The sequence below is a fragment of the Lithohypha guttulata genome (genome assembly GCF_036872675.1).
Source record: "Lithohypha guttulata strain CCFEE 5908 chromosome Unknown scaffold_3, whole genome shotgun sequence".
NCBI lineage: Eukaryota > Fungi > Ascomycota > Eurotiomycetes > Chaetothyriales > Trichomeriaceae > Lithohypha > Lithohypha guttulata.
Window position 1 is genome coordinate 1165755 of NW_027042752.1, and position 15973 is coordinate 1181727.

At 49.2% G+C, this 15973-nt stretch overlaps 6 protein-coding genes across 6 annotated transcripts; 3 read left to right on the top strand and 3 right to left on the bottom strand.

Annotated features, from left to right (window-relative positions):
- Nucleotides 1–60: 60 nt before the first annotated feature.
- LTR64_004204 (uncharacterized protein) lies at nucleotides 61–1383 on the top strand (the record flags this gene model as incomplete). The annotated part of the gene is made up of 1 exon (XM_064898551.1): nucleotides 61–1383. The coding sequence occupies one exon, from the start codon at nucleotides 61–63 to the stop codon at nucleotides 1381–1383; it is 1323 nt and encodes a 440-aa protein (XP_064754508.1).
- Nucleotides 1384–2678: 1295 nt separating this feature from the next.
- LTR64_004205 (uncharacterized protein) lies at nucleotides 2679–4563 on the top strand (the record flags this gene model as incomplete). Its single annotated transcript, XM_064898552.1, has 8 exons — nucleotides 2679–2928; nucleotides 2997–3277; nucleotides 3333–3595; nucleotides 3680–3742; nucleotides 3794–3821; nucleotides 3872–4057; nucleotides 4112–4426; nucleotides 4483–4563. 8 exons carry the CDS (start codon nucleotides 2679–2681, stop codon nucleotides 4561–4563), a joined length of 1467 nt encoding a protein of 488 aa, XP_064754509.1.
- A 447-nt stretch (nucleotides 4564–5010) lies between these two features.
- LTR64_004206 (uncharacterized protein) lies at nucleotides 5011–5444 on the top strand (the record flags this gene model as incomplete). Its single annotated transcript, XM_064898553.1, is given in 2 exon segments — nucleotides 5011–5413; nucleotides 5428–5444. 2 exon segments carry the CDS (start codon nucleotides 5011–5013, stop codon nucleotides 5442–5444), a joined length of 420 nt encoding a protein of 139 aa, XP_064754510.1.
- Nucleotides 5445–5913: 469 nt separating this feature from the next.
- Nucleotides 5914–8067, bottom strand: LTR64_004207 (uncharacterized protein; the record flags this gene model as incomplete). Its single annotated transcript, XM_064898554.1, has 1 exon — nucleotides 5914–8067. One exon carries the CDS (start codon nucleotides 8065–8067, stop codon nucleotides 5914–5916), a length of 2154 nt encoding a protein of 717 aa, XP_064754511.1.
- Nucleotides 8068–9669: 1602 nt separating this feature from the next.
- LTR64_004208 (uncharacterized protein) lies at nucleotides 9670–10764 on the bottom strand (the record flags this gene model as incomplete). Its single annotated transcript, XM_064898555.1, has 1 exon — nucleotides 9670–10764. The coding sequence occupies one exon, from the start codon at nucleotides 10762–10764 to the stop codon at nucleotides 9670–9672; it is 1095 nt and encodes a 364-aa protein (XP_064754512.1).
- A 3371-nt stretch (nucleotides 10765–14135) lies between these two features.
- TAM41 (Mitochondrial translocator assembly and maintenance protein 41) lies at nucleotides 14136–15763 on the bottom strand (the record flags this gene model as incomplete). Its single annotated transcript, XM_064898556.1, has 2 exons — nucleotides 14136–14344; nucleotides 14392–15763. The coding sequence occupies 2 exons, from the start codon at nucleotides 15761–15763 to the stop codon at nucleotides 14136–14138; spliced, it is 1581 nt and encodes a 526-aa protein (XP_064754513.1).
- Between the last annotated feature and the right edge of the window lie 210 nt (nucleotides 15764–15973).

Consider the following 15973-nt stretch of genomic DNA (forward strand, 5'->3'; position numbering starts at 1 on the left):
TCGTCCTTGACCACCATCAAAGATATTGAGCGTCCATACATTCTAAATTGCCAGTACTGCATGTGGACCTCGCTCGACGCTGGCATAGACTTCGCAAATCCTTCTGGAATACGACAGCAGCTTGAGAAGAAAGATCGAGATCGCAAGGACAATACAAAAAGCACCTTCTCAACATCGAGGACAGGCGCTTACAACGATGTCTCGAAGGCAAGAGGTGCATCAGGTTTATCAAAGGAGTACAACCATTCCGCAGAACCAGCCGATCAGGCTGACCAACAAGGACAGCCAGATCCTCCTAAGCCGCTGGATCATCAGTCTAGATTCAACGCTTTGAAAAGCTTCTATCGAGAGCAATTAATAGCCTCTGATACAAATCAAACTTCAGCTCTTGATGCAGCATTTTCTTCTCCTTCGTCTCTCACACGGCTGATGAATCTCTACAGCAGTAGTGGGGGTATGCTGAAGAAACAAAAACCAAAGATCTCCGTCATGAGGGAAGCTCTTGTTATAAGTGAAGGACTACAAATAGCCACAGATCCTTCTCTTCGCGATGATTCAGTATTTGCCTATGACGATACACCTTCTCCCGAGCAGACAGCATATCAGTATCCTGCTCCGTTGGGCAATCCCACTGCTGTTAAAGTGTCTGAGCTCAAACCCATGCCTACTCTGCTGCGGACGAAAAGGTCAAAACGTTGCGCAGCGTGCAAACATATCCTAGTGAAGCCTGAACTCAAAGTCACCTCAACGCGCTACCGTATCAAGCTCGTCGCCCTCAACTACATTCCGTTCATCACACTCAAACCTGTCCCGACTCCTGGCGGACTGCTCTCTGCAGGTCCTGATGGTGATCCTACAGTCAAACTTCAGCCTGGCAAACCCAGTCAATGGATCCTGACTCTGAAGAATCCTCTCTTCGAGAACGTTGATGTTAGTCTTGGCTCGCCGAGCACGACACCCGGCAAGCATGGTCATAAGGTCACCATCCTCTGCCCACAGTTTAGCATTGGCAAAAACGGAGATGTCTGGGATGATCCTATATCGCAAACTCTCCCCAAATCAGACGCGCAAATGTCCCTCGGTCTAGGTGGTGAGCAGATAGCTGGTAAGGTCTATGATCGTGGCAGAAACTGGACGAGTGTCGTGATTGAGATCGTTGCTTCGAGTATCGTGAAGGACAAAGATGAGCCAAATATTCAGGACGACGATCTTTTACAAATACCTGTTCGTGTCAATCTCGAATGGAAGGTCACAGACGAACAAGCACTAAGACAAGAGCATGGCGACAAGAGAGGTACAGAAATTGAGGGTGATGACGGTAGCAGATCACTATCATATTGGGTTGTTTTAGGTATAGGACGAGTCGCTGGTCATACTGTCTAATGTTGCGGCTTTGCATCTCTTGTCGGCTGCACGCTCCCTCGGAACACTTCGGGTCAAACATGCTCATGTCAATGTGCCTTGCGAACAGAAAGGTATTCTATCAATCGTGGTTTCGAGGACAACGCTGTCGCTCTGCTGGGGGTTTTGGCTGTTTGGCTGGGCATACCAGAAATTAGTAGATTGACAAGTTTGTCGCCCGATCTCTCTGTTTGAACCGGATTTCTAACAAGCAGTTTCCGTAGATCCGCCAATGTGCACAGCACTCGGAATCAGCATGGCATGGACAACGCATCCGGCAACCTAGCAGCAGGGCTGTCGTGCAAGAGCTTCCACACACAATTGATGATTAAAATTGGTCCAGATTTCACCAAAACGTACATGACATTCTGGAGTAAATGGTTAATTCGAACACTGTTGCGATAACTTTCATCACTACATTAATTGCAGAAATACATCTCAAGATAATTCAAACAATAGATGGTAATTGGTAGATCACAGTGAGCGAACGATATTGCCTCCCTCGGCACAAATTTCTGTTGTGCAACTATCTGGCCCAGTTACATCTCTCGAAAATTATCTTGCACAAGACACACCGTCTACTGATACGTATGACAACACGAGTTGGATGATATGGCGGCTCTTCAATCTCCCTGTACCATGAAGCAGACACCAATGAGGTGTACGGAGGTATGACGATCGTGTGCAACATGGGTTCAACTTCAATGTTACACTCTTATCGGTATGCGGCTATCTCTTCAGTTGCCAAGGCCGTTCATATCCTGATGTTCCCTACCAGCCATCTCTTATTCGAGAAGATCCCCGAGTAACAAGCCTCGTCCACTCCGAGCTCGCCAAGAGAACAAGATCAATCCTTACCTTCCTCATCGGGTAAAGCACATTCAAGTTGTGGTATACGCCCGCATCGCCAAGACTACCAAGAGGAAGCGATTAGCATAGCGCTCTTGGCGATCGAATCACGAACCATACGTACGCCGGTGCTTGCTGCCTTGCTTTTGGAAGCCGGAGAGTGGAAGTGGAAGGTCTGTTCTGCAGGTCAGCACTCACATCATCGACACGCTTCTGATCGAATGTAACACGACCAACACGGTATCCAGCACTATGACTTACCTGCATGGGAAGGTCAAAACAACAAGGTTGTCCCACAAAGCAGTATTGCCACCACCTGTATAAGTAAAACGGTATCGCCTGTTCTGTATCTTCTCAGGCACCTTTAGCAGCTTCGTCAAGTACCATACTAGGACTGGTTGTATCTAAGAATCTTCGCCCTCGCAACCATGAAGGGATTGTCTTTGCTGGCTTCGGCGTCATTGGCGCTGGCGGCCAAACAACTTTCGTTCTCGAAGTCGGAGTACGAGAGTGGTGCAGTTCACGAGAGCATCATGGAAACCAAACATGCTTCGTGGGATAGGCAGCGAGCAGCAGGAGAGATGGACTCGTCACAATATCCTTCCCTCGCTGCACCTTTCGTGAGGTGTGAGGGTGGTCTAGCTGTGGTGGAAGCAGGCAACGCAAATCAGACCTTCAGTGAGTACTCTCCTATTACCATGCAACAGCAATATCGTACACGGCTCAAATGCTAACCCACTCTCAAGAGTGCAGCAACATGGATCTGTACGACTTCAAGAGCCACTCAGCTCTGGGCAGCTTTGGTGGTGAAGGCTCCTCAAGCTGGGGTGTAGTTCTAGAGGGTGGTCGCGAATTCGTGGCAATTGGTCAGCAGGACGGAACGGCCTTTGCAGAAATCTCTAGCGAGGGCAAGCTGGTATATCTTGGACGACTTCCTCAACAATCAGTTTGGTCGATATGGCGCGAGATCCGATCTTACAAGAACTACATGATCATTGGTTCCGAGGCCGTCGGTCATGGTGTGCAGGTGAGACATTGTTTATCGTTAGGCAAGCGGCGACAGAGGACTAACAAAAACCTAGATCTTCGATATGAACAAGCTGCTTACCATTGATCCAGCCAACCCAGTCAATTTCAGCACAACCGCAGATCTGACTGGACTGTTCAATGAACTTCCTGTTGGCAGAACTCACAACGTTGTGGTCAACGAGGAACTCGGCTATGCAGTAGCGGTTGGTGCTCAACCACGAAACAGCACGTGTCGCGCAGGTCTTATCTTCATCGACTTGACAGATCCCTCAAACCCAACAACCCCGGGTTGCGCTGGCCAAGACGGTTACGTACAGTAAGTCTCCGGCATGCGCATTCCATGATTTCGAGGAACCTCGTGCAACAAAATCGTCAATCTGCGAGTACTAACAGTGTATAGTGATGCTCAATGTGTCGTCTACCACGGACCTGATACTCGCTATGAAGGGAGAGATATTTGCTAGTGAGTCCATGGCTGTCTTAAATGATACGTGACTGAACTAACTGTTGCTAGCGGTTACAATGAGGACACTCTCACCATTGTAAGTCTTCCTCCCAGATTCCATTGTAAGCTCTTCACTAACTTTCGCAGTATGATGTAACCGATAAGGTTGGTGTCAACAGCTCGAGAGTCATCTCTAAGCTCAGCTACATCGGAGCAAGATATACTCACCAAGGTTGGGTCAACGACGTGAACTGGCAATCCCACATCCTGCTCGATGATGAGCTTGACGAGGAGTACATGACAGGTCTTGCTGCAGACCGCTTCCCTGTTACAGTATGTTCAGCCTGTTTTTACCAATTCTGGTTCAGAAACTGACAGATCATACAGTATATCATCGATATCTCCAACCTCGAAGCACCAATACACACTGGACACTACAAGCACAAATCATACAGCATCGACCACAACCAATACGTATATGACGGACTTGACTATATGTCCAACTACGGTGCCGGAATCAGAGTGTTGGACGTAAGCAGTGTACCCTCGGACCCAACTGGAGGTTCTGTCGAGGAGGTCGCATTCTTCGATATTTACCCAGAGGACGATCACCTCCCGAACGGCGGTATTATTGACTTTGTGGGCACATGGTCGCACTATGCCAATTTCCCATCCGGCTACGTTCTTGTAAACACGATCGAGGTACGTTTTCCCCTTCACTACTGTGTGCCAAGAGCTTTCACTAACTTCACTGACAGCGAGGAGCATTCATCGTCAAAATGAGCCAATTCGAGAAGCGAGGTCGTGGTATGCACTATAAGAAGCCTCGTAATGTGTAAGGGGGAATAGCAGATGCAAAGGCATGAGTCAGCACTCGTGCACTTTTCTAGTGCAAACTAGGTAGCTAGTCTAAAGAACAATACGCAATCGAAATGATGAAAAGTACAACAGAATAAATTGAAGCAATTAATCCGTGATCCAGTAGTACTTGTGACCTGCGGAAATGCCTCAGGCACAATTCAGTTTCTGCCTTAGCCATACGTAATTGGGCAACTCTGAACTTTAGGCGTGCGAGTTAGGCGGGCGGGCAGGAACGAGTCAATGTTTCTCAGGTCAGCAAGTATAGATTCGTGAACACTGTCACAATTATCCAACAACCAGAAACACTCTCTCACAGAAGAAGCACTTCAATTTAAGACTCTTCTCCCTACACAATACATTGCTCAAGCTTCCATACTGCACAGTCAAGCACAACACCCACCTAACCCGCTCAACTCAACCCAACCATGTCAACCATAAACTGGCGCACCGTAAACGTCGACGCCTACGACCCTGAATCCCAACTCAACTTCCCCCTCGAAACCCTTCAACCCTCCTCCCTCCCCGCCCCCAGCACAGCCTCCGAACAAGCCCAACTAGCCACACAGATCCGTCAACTCCTCCGCGCCGGCGACCTCCTCGGCTCCCTCTCCTCAGCCCTAGAAACCGCGCCTTTAGCAGGCGACGAGCAGGCGAAGCAAGTACATACCGCGACGGTGCTGGAAGTGTTACAGGGAATACGGCAGGCAGAAGTCAGTCGGATACTGCAGGAGATGTTGAGGCAGCAGGGTGGGAATGCGCTGGCGGATACGTTGATGAAGTATATTTATAAGGGGATGGGGAGTGGTGCTGGTGGAAGTAGTTCGAGGGGTATGAGTCCGCAGAGTACGGGGGGTGTTGATGGGGTGGGGAGGGGGTTTAGTCAGGTACAGGCGAGGAATGTGTCAGAGGGTGGGAATGGGCAGGCGATGAGTGTGTTGTTGAGTTGGCATGAGAAGTTGGTTGAGCTTGTGGGTGTTGGTGGGATTGTGAGGGTTATGAGTGATCGGAGGACTGTTTGAGCAGGGACTGTGGGTCACAGTAACGATATCTACATGAACAGCGAAAGCAGTCTTGTTCCAGAATGGACGAATCGAAGCTGGAATTTATGGCCAAAAAGAAATGCCATGGCAAACCTTCTCCTCGCGAGCTGTAGCGGCACGAAAAGCGATTACAAAACAGAAGAATGGTTTCAGATATCGAGCCAAGCATCTCTAGACCTGGACGATTACCATAAAACGTCCATAATGTATAGGACTCGAAATCAACGTATATCTCACGCCTCAGAACCCGAATGGTCTTGTTTATGCATCCGAACCGCTCACCTGCCTCTAGCTAGAACGAGATTCGCTGCTCTTCAAACTCGCCGCAGCTGAAGCAATCGCCAGATCCTTGCTCGTAGGATCACCAATATTCTTCTTATCCTTCCTCGACAAGCTGGTATTACGGCTTCGACTGGCCTCCTTCGCCTCGTTGGGTGACAGGCCCGCCTTTCCTAGCCTAATGACCAGATTGGTGTTCTCCTGTTGCAGCTCTTGGACAATCTTTCTGAGAGATGTGGCTTCCTTCTTGAGCAAGTCCAACTCCTTTCGAGCTTCATCTCGCTCTCGAGTCAACTTCTGCTCCTTGTCTTTATCAGCGGTTTTCTTCGCCTTTTCCAAATGCTTCTTCCTTTGCTTTTCTTGCTTGCGCTCTACTTTGGCGACTTCCTTTTCGTATTTCTCCTTGTGTTTCTTCATTTCTTTGTCGTGCTTCTCGCTCGTTTTGGCATGCTGCTGAGCATTGCCTTGTTGTTGTTTGGTACGAGCTTCGTCGTATTTGGTTTGTGTTTCTGCGAATTTGTTATGTAGTGCTTGTTTTCGCTCGTCTAGCCTGCGTAGTTCTTTCTCATGTTGGATATGTTCTTTGCTGCCGGTTATGGCTGTGGCAGATTGTCCAGACTCTATTGAGCCTGCTTCACCGTCATCGGACTCTGGCTCGGATGACCAGTGTTCTTCCGCAGACACGAAGGATGTGCCTGATACCGATCTTGCGTCGTCAGGAGTTGCAGCAGTAAGTCCGCCTGACGGCTCATTTCGGTCGTCGCTGGTCGTCGTTTCCTGTGGATTCATTGCTGCAGGCAGACGATCCAATATGACTTGTGGTGTATACGATTTTACTGCGCTGAAAATGCCTTGCGACTGGGCTTGGTCACCTTCAGCCGGTTGTGCTGTGTTTGCTGGTGACTCCTGACTCTCATCGTAACGGGGGAAAGCCTCAGTCGACTCATTACCTTGCTCCTCCTCAGCCACACCCACAAGACCCCTTCCTCTCCAGCTTTGATGACTTTGTTTTCGGCCTGCCAGTGGTCTTGATTCTGGTCCCGACGCCCCTCCAAACTGCTCCATATCTTGATCATTCTGGCATGCCCAATCTATGAACTTCACAGCATCGCTGCATATACTCCCAGGTGTTCCTCGCTCAACTAGAAATCTAGGTATACCACCGCCAGGATCACTGCGAGTAACCATCACCCATTCGACTGGATCGTCTTCAGGATTTCCAGGATCAGGATAGTTGGCTGCTCCCTTGCCCATATCGTCTGTGGTCATTGATCGCTTTCGACCGTGGTCACCATGAGTTGAGGGACTTATTGGGTGAGTAGATGTTCGTGGATGGCCTGTCTGCTGGTGCTTGTGGTGATGGCTCTGGCTTCCCAAGTCTATCGATGATTGCGAGACTTTGAGCTTCCGAGGAACTTCACGAATGAACTCAATAGATTCGTAGTAACCCCGTACGAAACCAGTCCTTGGTTGTGTCTTAGGATGATCGCACGGCCTTGAGATGATCATGTAGTGCCGCGGTGGTGGCCGTTCCTTCCCAGCATCAGTCTTCAGAGCATGATCCGAGGTCACCAGCAACGTCACAAAGTCTCTAGCAGCAGTCGGACCAGGAAATTGAGCTGACAGTCTGTACACCTCAACAGTGGCCTTATCAGTCTTTATTTGTTCAACTCTTTCTTCTCCACCAATACCACGGACATTTCCAGTGCCAGGAGGGCCTTGTTCTGCCAATGATTTCTCGAACTCAATCTGCAAACTCTTCTTGAATTGTGAGAATCCTATGCCCTCATGTATACTTCGTCTAGCAAACCATGATCCCTTGCTATCCTTGCTGGACATCTTGTAGACTGACAGCCCAAGAGGGTTCTCCTGCGGCTTCATTTTCATAGGCTTCCCCCATTCTTTCTGAAATTTTTCGTGACCAAACGGAGGCTGCGGAGGGATCTCTGAGGAGAGTCTAACTTCTGATGCCTTCGTAGCACGTCTCGGACCTTGAGATTGCGGAGGGGCGCTGTCGAGCACTGGCGCAGGGAGGGAGTCGACAATCAGCTGTGCCATCTTGTGAAGGTCAGTGAGGTAACCATCAAGTTCCGGGCCATCCTGAGGTATGTCGGACCACTTCGCTGGACCCAGGTACTTGAGAGCATCGTGCAGCTCCGTCATGGTGAAGGTACACGAGAGTACTTTAGTTGGGTAGTCAATCTGTGAGTGTTACCTGGTAAGCATGACCAGGATCTATCGCTATGTCAATGCTCCCGTGTCTGCTCTGGAATCAGCGGCAAAGTGAGTCAGGCTATGTGCAGCTTAGTCAATTAACCAACACCACTAATCAAAAGAAGAACAAGGATATAGGCTATCAGCAGGACAAATAGGATCGTAATAAATGTGAGACCCAAAACATGTGGCCTTCACCTTGTTGCTCAGATACTATCTAGAGCTTGTAGAGACAGAAACGAAGTCTCATCATGATACGAACGCGGCTACGCGGCTTGTTCTTAGCTTGAACTGGCTTTTGCTTACTCTTGACTGCCAGTGATGTGTGTCAGTAGACGCAAAATGTATGGAGAGGCTGCTCACGTCATTCCTCCCCACATCAGCCAAGAACGGGCTATATCGGCATGTACAGCCCGAGTGATATGCTTGCTGAAAGCTCGTCGATGTTGGTATTATAGCCGTAGTAGCGATACAACCTGTGTCTATCTTGATCAATGACTGGCTGCACCAAGTCAGGCTTGGTGAGTAGCTTACACGAGGGAACGAGGAGCAAATATTGAAATACGCGTGTTCCGTTCCAGGGCAATTGCGATGGAGCCCTTGGAGAACCGAAGGAAGGAGCCGTTACCCGCTCGAGCATGGGCAGAGCTGAGCGAAGCAATTTCCGCAGTAACATCACAACGGAAAGTACAGGTTCATTAGACTGTAGGATGTTCCAATTTTATTAGCTTGGTATATCTGTGAACCCAGCATCCGATTCCTCTTCTCATTCAATGAGAATTGAGGCTTCCTAGAACCAGTCTAGAAAATATAGGGGATGAACCTATAACTGTGCCTTCCACTCATTCTCAACCTGACAACAACATCGACTACCTTGGCCCCTTGATCACAGAACACGGAGCCATGTATCTCGAGCGCCACAGGCGACTTGAGAGATTGGTTGTCGACACGATGCCTTGTCTCGTCTGACTTTCGACCACAGCAAGGCAGTTCCAACACATATGCCAGATATGCACTTCGCCACCCTTGTCGACGTCTCTTTCTCCTATCAAGCCAGCCAGTGTCTTGACGATGGGAAGGGAGACACGATGAGGCAACACTGTCACAATTCCCGCTCGCTGGGTCGTGATCAAGTGCTATCATCTGCCGGCGCACTGCTCTCTGTATAGCAACCATATTCTTTTGCCTTGCGGCGGTCCACCTGTAGAAGCTGCAGAGACAATATCCACCCAGGGATGTAATATCCAGGCTAAGCCGTTCCTGTCGGCGTATCAATATGAGTTGAGAACAAATGAAACTGGAACAAAAAAACGACTCGCTCGCTAAAAATTCCAAACGTGTTCCGCTCCCTGTTTATGCCCATACCAGTAATGCAAAATGATATCCTTTGTCGCTAAATCCAGTCAATGTTAAAACGCCATGTATAATGCTCTGCTGCGTCACCGCTTCTCTGTGTGCTGTTTGAGGTAGTCTCGAGGTCTCATGTCTCATCAAGATGTCGAAGGTAACCTCTGGCTAGGTATGAGGAGTTGTTCAAAATCTTGTGTCCCCTCACATTGCTGTCGCATACGGCATCATGTACTCGTTATACCTGTCCCATCCGAAGTTCATGTTTGCAGAAGTTCCGCAAGGCTGCGAAGCAAGCATACTCGGAAGAGGTAAGGACGACATCGACATCGTAGTAACTGGCGTCGGCGCTGACCATGCAGGCGACGAGGTATAGTATGTCGATGAGGTGTAAGCAGCGGACGAATAAGGCGTGCTGTCGTACGAAGGTGCTGAGTAAGACGGAGTAGGTGAGGGTAGATGGTGCATGTCAGGCATGCCTACTTCGGTGTAGTAACCGTTGTGTGAGTGACAAGACGAGACTGGACTCGGGCTTGAAGGAACAATCCTCCATGTGTCAATAGATGGAGGCTGCACAGCCGAGATATGTTGGGAAGGCCACCAGGTTTCAGCGATGGTAGAGCTCGGCAGTATGGGAGCAGGGCGAATGATCTCGACGACTGGCTTGGGTGGTGGAGGCAGTAATGGCACAAAGAGCCCAGTAATCTGGTTCCTGACCTCATCGCCTCGACCACAAAGGAGTTCGCCTGCACCATCTTCTTCAAGTCCTTCTAGCGCCAGGGCACTCGTTCGATACACGAATTTGTTCGCAGCCTGTACGAACTCTTCCTGTAACTTCTTGAGTTGGGTGTCCTTGTCAGGCCATGCCCACGTGTTGGCTGATGTGTCAATGGAGAAGATCTCTTTGTGGTACTCTACCAAGGCGTCTATCGTATCCTGTGTCAACTTAAATGCTACTTCATTTCGCGAGACCATATCGACATGTACGACGTAGGCTTCTATTTGGAGCATTTGGTAGTTGAAGATGGCTTCCACCAAAGGGTTAGAGTCCTTTCGCAATTCTGTTTCGGGCGCCTTCGGTACCATGATTGAACATAACGACCATATAGCATTCGTCGACGATAGTGTTTCTGTGAGACATCTTGTGTGTTGAGGGACGCTGTTCAATGGTCGTTTGATCTTGTTGATTCTCTTGAGTGTGGCAGTGAGCCAGGGCTCTACCTTGTTGCTTAATACAACGTTGACAGTTCCTCGAGCAGCGAAAGCCTGCGCAGACGCAGGTAACAATACCGCAGGCATTATAATTTTTGTTTGCAGAGCGTTAACGTGACTGGAAATGGTACGAAAAGGAAAGACAGTTGACTGGGTAGCTCTTGGCTTCAAAATGAGAGTAATTAGTCGTGTTATCGACGTGGTCGGATGTGAAGATGCTCTCTAGGCGGTCCCAACGTGGGAAGTAGTGCTCGCGCCTATTGTTGGAATTGACGAGAGTCTTGAATGTGGGAGAGGTTGTTGAGGTATAGGGCGGGGATGACGAAAAAGGTAAGACGGAGAGGAGGGAAGGACGGGTACCTTATATCTGGGAAGTGACAAAAGACAGCATATGACCACTGATAGGCTGGATCCCGCCGTACGCTAGTCACAGAGAAAACTAACAGTCATGGAACTCACGCTCAGGCTTCGAGGCGGAGGGTCCGCTTGTACAAAGAAAAGATCTGCGAGATTGGGTATGAGATCGACCATCAGCTCAGCATTCGCCAACTTCTGCAGATTACACGCAATGCAATCTGGAGGCAGACGAGTATGGTGACCGTGAAGATGACCGGAAAAGAGTGCGTGCGAGTGAGGCCAGTGTGGCTGGCGAACGGCAATGGCGAAATCTAAACAAGTGGAGCGATACAGACCTTCTTCGATTGCATACATGATGAGTGAGGAAAGTCATGCAGCATGCACAAAAGTGGACGCACATCAGGTGTGGAAGGAAGGTCGAAGGGAAACCTGGAAAATTCGAGGTCCGCGTTCCAGGTGCTGCCCAGTCCGAAGTCGCTAGAGAGATCCACTACTCTAATGCACCTCAGACGATCCAAGCACCGCCTGCACTTACTGTTTAGCTGCAGATGCGAACTGCATCCAGGCTCTTTGCTCACTGGATCACCTCAAGATTCAGCTTTACGAACACTTGTATCGTAGCACGCTTTTGGCAATCAAGAATACTTTACGATCTGCACCCCTGAAACTCTTCTGGAAGATGTGCAGATTGGTTACGACGACGAGGCTGATGGATTGAGATTGACGTCGCGATGTTGACTTCATCGAGGGCCGTTCCACAAATTGTCCAGCTCTACGGCATGATTGACGGATACCGTTCTCGAGGTAAAAGATGCCCTATTCGAGCCGTGGAGAACGACCCCAACCGTTGAGCTACGTTTGAGATTTCTACAGGGAATGTTCTCGCGATGGCTTGTGAAGTTGTGAGGAACACGTACGACCGTTGCTTCGAGTCTTTTTCGGCGAGATGCATTCAATGCTAAGAGCACAATTTCAGATATTTCCATGAGTGCAGGTGATGAGCCTACTGCTTGCACACATACCGTGTGACCTACTTTCATCGTACTTCATGAGAGTAGTAGGCTTGCTGAGGCACAGAGCTTGGGGGCAAACAAGGTTACCTTCATGCACAGAGGACCACATGGCGGCTCGAATGGTCGGGCTACATATGACTCGGTCATGCCAACTTGATCATTTCACGATTTCGCTACTTTGCGCCAGATTTGCGTCGACTGACATTGCATTCGCGAGATGATGACTGATACCAGTTTCACGAATTGCCTGGTGTTGGGGGAAAAAGCTCAACACCATGTGGGCATCATTTTACGAGAACATCACGAAGCCATACTCCAGTCGGCGTTAGCATGGCAGGTGATCATGCTCCACGTGCAGCCATGGTCGGAATGTTCAACGAAGCACGACCAGTCATGCAGTTATCAGTGATGTAGGCTGGGTCTACCTCGACGGGACGATGCTGGTGTGTACTGAATCTTATGCTACCTTGGATCACTAATTGGTTGGGATCGAAACATTAGCCCCAAAGACATGAGCTGACAACCCTGCTGCGATATTCCATTGGCCGAAGGTATGCAGTCAAACGTGTCATGTGATCATTATTCGCGTAAAACGTCGAGAGCACAACATAACAAGGACTCCTTCGACAATACCGACAATGCAAGATCTCCTCGTCTTCATGCATGCAGACTGTGCACACGATTGTAAATCCTGCGACTATTGCCAAAGGTGGTAGAGAACATCTCGGAGTCTACGAACGTTGAGATGTGGCTGAGCACATGGGTGGAAGATGCGATCGGCACTAACCTGTTTGAGCAATTCTGATTCCTCGAGCCCCACTATCTCAACTTTAACTGAGGATCATGAGTTCAGAAAACGTGCTGCTCGTAAAGTGGGTTTCACCAGTAAACCTTTTGCGGAGGATACCTGAGCTGAAACGCGGCAGAGCAGAGCAACAGAGTGAGGGCGTTCTTGTGATGATGTTGTGGCGTGGTCAGACAAGGTGGCTTAGGACAGTCAGCCAGTGGCATATACAGCAGGCCTTCCGGTTGCAAAAGCAGGATGTCGTGGACTTCAGTTGGCACCTTGTAGCTCGACATGATATTTCTGTAAGGGCAGCTTGCAGCTTGCTTCGTGCAGGGAAAGCTCGGACACCACAACTGTGCTCAGACCGATTTTCTGTGTGATACCCAGCAAGGTTCGGTGAAGGCATACGAGACTGCTCAACCAGCGTGGAGCGAGTCACGAGCTTATGATCATGCCCATACTTGCCGGCATGTTATGTTGCAGGCGTTCTACTCGATTCATGGAATGCAATGTTATTTGTTCAGCTTGACCGTGCCTACCACACAAGACATCCTCGAAGTCCACAGACCTGCCCTCTCGCGTGCCAGTCACCTTCAGTTGCTTGTCCTGTTGTTCACTGATGGGGACATGACACGATACCAAAATAGTCATGTCACTTGTGTGGTACAAGCGCGTACAATGTGTCGATCACGAAGTGCAACGTCGCACACGACCACATCAAGCGCTTTGCGTATGCTTCTTTGAGACGCACGTTTTGGGTTATAGCTGTTGCTAACCTCTCGATAAGCGCTGAACAGGATCATGGTAGTATTGAAGAGGAAAAGTCTTCCACGACTGGCAAGTTCGCGGATACTTGAGTTTCACCCTGGTCCATGCTCGCATTCCATATTTGCTTCTGGAAATTTCGCCGATATTTTCACAGAATCCGCTCGGCTCTGATGTTGATGTCTGTCAAACGTTTGAGCACACCGGAACTGACTGTAATGCTTATGTAGCTTCGATCCTCGTCAAGCGATCCGAAGAGAAGTTGTAGTAATCCTTTCCTCAACTAGAGGGTCATATACGAATTAGCGAGGCTCAATGTATTCACACTTATTCGGCGTGCGTGACCTGATAAATGTGCTGTAACGTTTCTTCACATGTCACTTAGCTGTAAGGTTTTCGCATTTATCTATACAAAAGAGCTCTTGCTCGGTTTTTTGATTGCTGACTGCAGATAGGGAAGTAGCAATCCCTTCTAGTCCCCTCAAGTAAAGGTTGACCTGCCTTACCACGTTTCGGGCCGAGAAACACGGCCAACTTTAGTGCTCTTTCTCTGCTTTTGCCGCTACATTTGATTTTTTGTCCTCTTTGGCCTTTTCAAGGTCAGATCTCTCCTTCTGTTCGGCTGAGCCAGCGTTTGCTTTCGCTCTTTTCTCTGCAGCATACCGCCAGCTTCTAGCGAGTCCTGACGTGAAGATACCTTTTACGCTCTGGGTAAAACTGGGCCACCGGACAGTTTTACTAATGACTAGAGTCGTTAGCTTGTGAGTGTTCATGTGAAAGAAAAGCACTTACCTTGCTCGACCTCTTTCTGCAGTCCTCCATCCTTCACATCTTCTGCAATGCGCCTCTCAAAAGGTCCACCTTCCCTTCGCCGTATTCGCTCCGGATCTTCGTCTTTGACCTGCTGCATCATCTCATTGAAGTCTCGTCGTGGAATTTTGAACTTGGATTGATACTCGAAATAGAGTTTCTCCCTAAATCTGCTAGGCAGGCGACGAACCATATGCCCTCGTGTGACAGGATCCATATTCTGCTGCAGTTTAGCGTTGATGTTCGGATTGTCGAGCCAATCCTCGCCCTTGCACACGCTGTCGGTGAAGCTGATATTTGGTAGATTGTCAATGAGTGGAGAGTACAGTCTCCTAAAGTTCTCAAGCTGATACTTGACAATGTTTGAGACCTTTTTAGGGTCCTCACCAACAGACATGCGTGGGTCTCCTCTGTACGATATGCCGGCTATTGTAGAATACAACTCTTGCTCGGTGAAGGACTCGGGAAGTAATAGGAGGGCCGCACGAACCGCAGAGATGAGGTTAACTTGATTGGCGAGGCGAACGGACGGGTTGTCTCGGAGGATCTTGACAGGCTTCTGAAGGCGACCAGCTAAGTAGAGGGTATCCCATTCGGAGAGATCGCGACATAAGGTGTCTATATTCACGACTCCATACTTGATTAGAGTACCATTGACAGTAATAAAGGGATTGAAGTAGACACCAGCTCCAAAGGAGTCCTGAACCTTGGAAACAGCATAGGAACCCAGATACCCTAAGCCGGAGTAGTGGTCGCGGTGCTCTTGCAGGTTGAGGGAATGCCAATGCTGAGTGTAGGAAACACCGAAGATGAAGTCAATCATCTTCTGGTTACTACCCTGCACTTTGGTTATTGCCTCAGGAGGATGAGTGTGTAACGAGGCGCGTGTCTTTCCGGCAGCGCTTTGTGGGAAGACGCCAGAGCCATATGCGAAGGCATAGCGGATGGGTGCTCGGAACTGCCATAAGATCTGCCGCAGGGCCTCCTTGAACTCTTCGTTGATTATGATGTGCTGGTTGACCCCAAAGTTCCTGCTGGGTAACTCTGAGAACTCTGAGATGGACAGATCAGGGTTGGTATCCCAGTCAGCCAACTGGTCCTTGCTCGCTACGTCAACTTTTGTGCTTGCCGTGCTCTTGGCAGCCTTGGAGGTTGCTTCGTCGAGGCGCTGCGAAGAGGCATCACTTTTTTCCTGACAGTGACATTGTGAAGTGCTCAGGTGACGGATTCTTGGCGGCCCTTGGGGAGGTTGTGACAGCTGTTTGACGACATGGTGAAAGCGTAGTGAAGGAGAAGCATAAAGCTCGGTCACTCCTCTCTTGCCAAGCACTGTCGCCGTAACTCGAAAAGTCATAATTGTTTACAATAACCCATTTTCACCGTGAAGGTCAACATTGAAACGTAAAGTCTGCACCAAGTTCAATAACAGCTGTTGGGTTTGCTGCTCTCCAGAGCGCAGGCTCGGCTTTACAAAACCTGGCCTCAGCTGTCCCTGGCTCCAAATTATGTCATTTCCGTCCCTTTGTTTTGTTTGGACGCGACTTTTGAACCAATCATAATACAA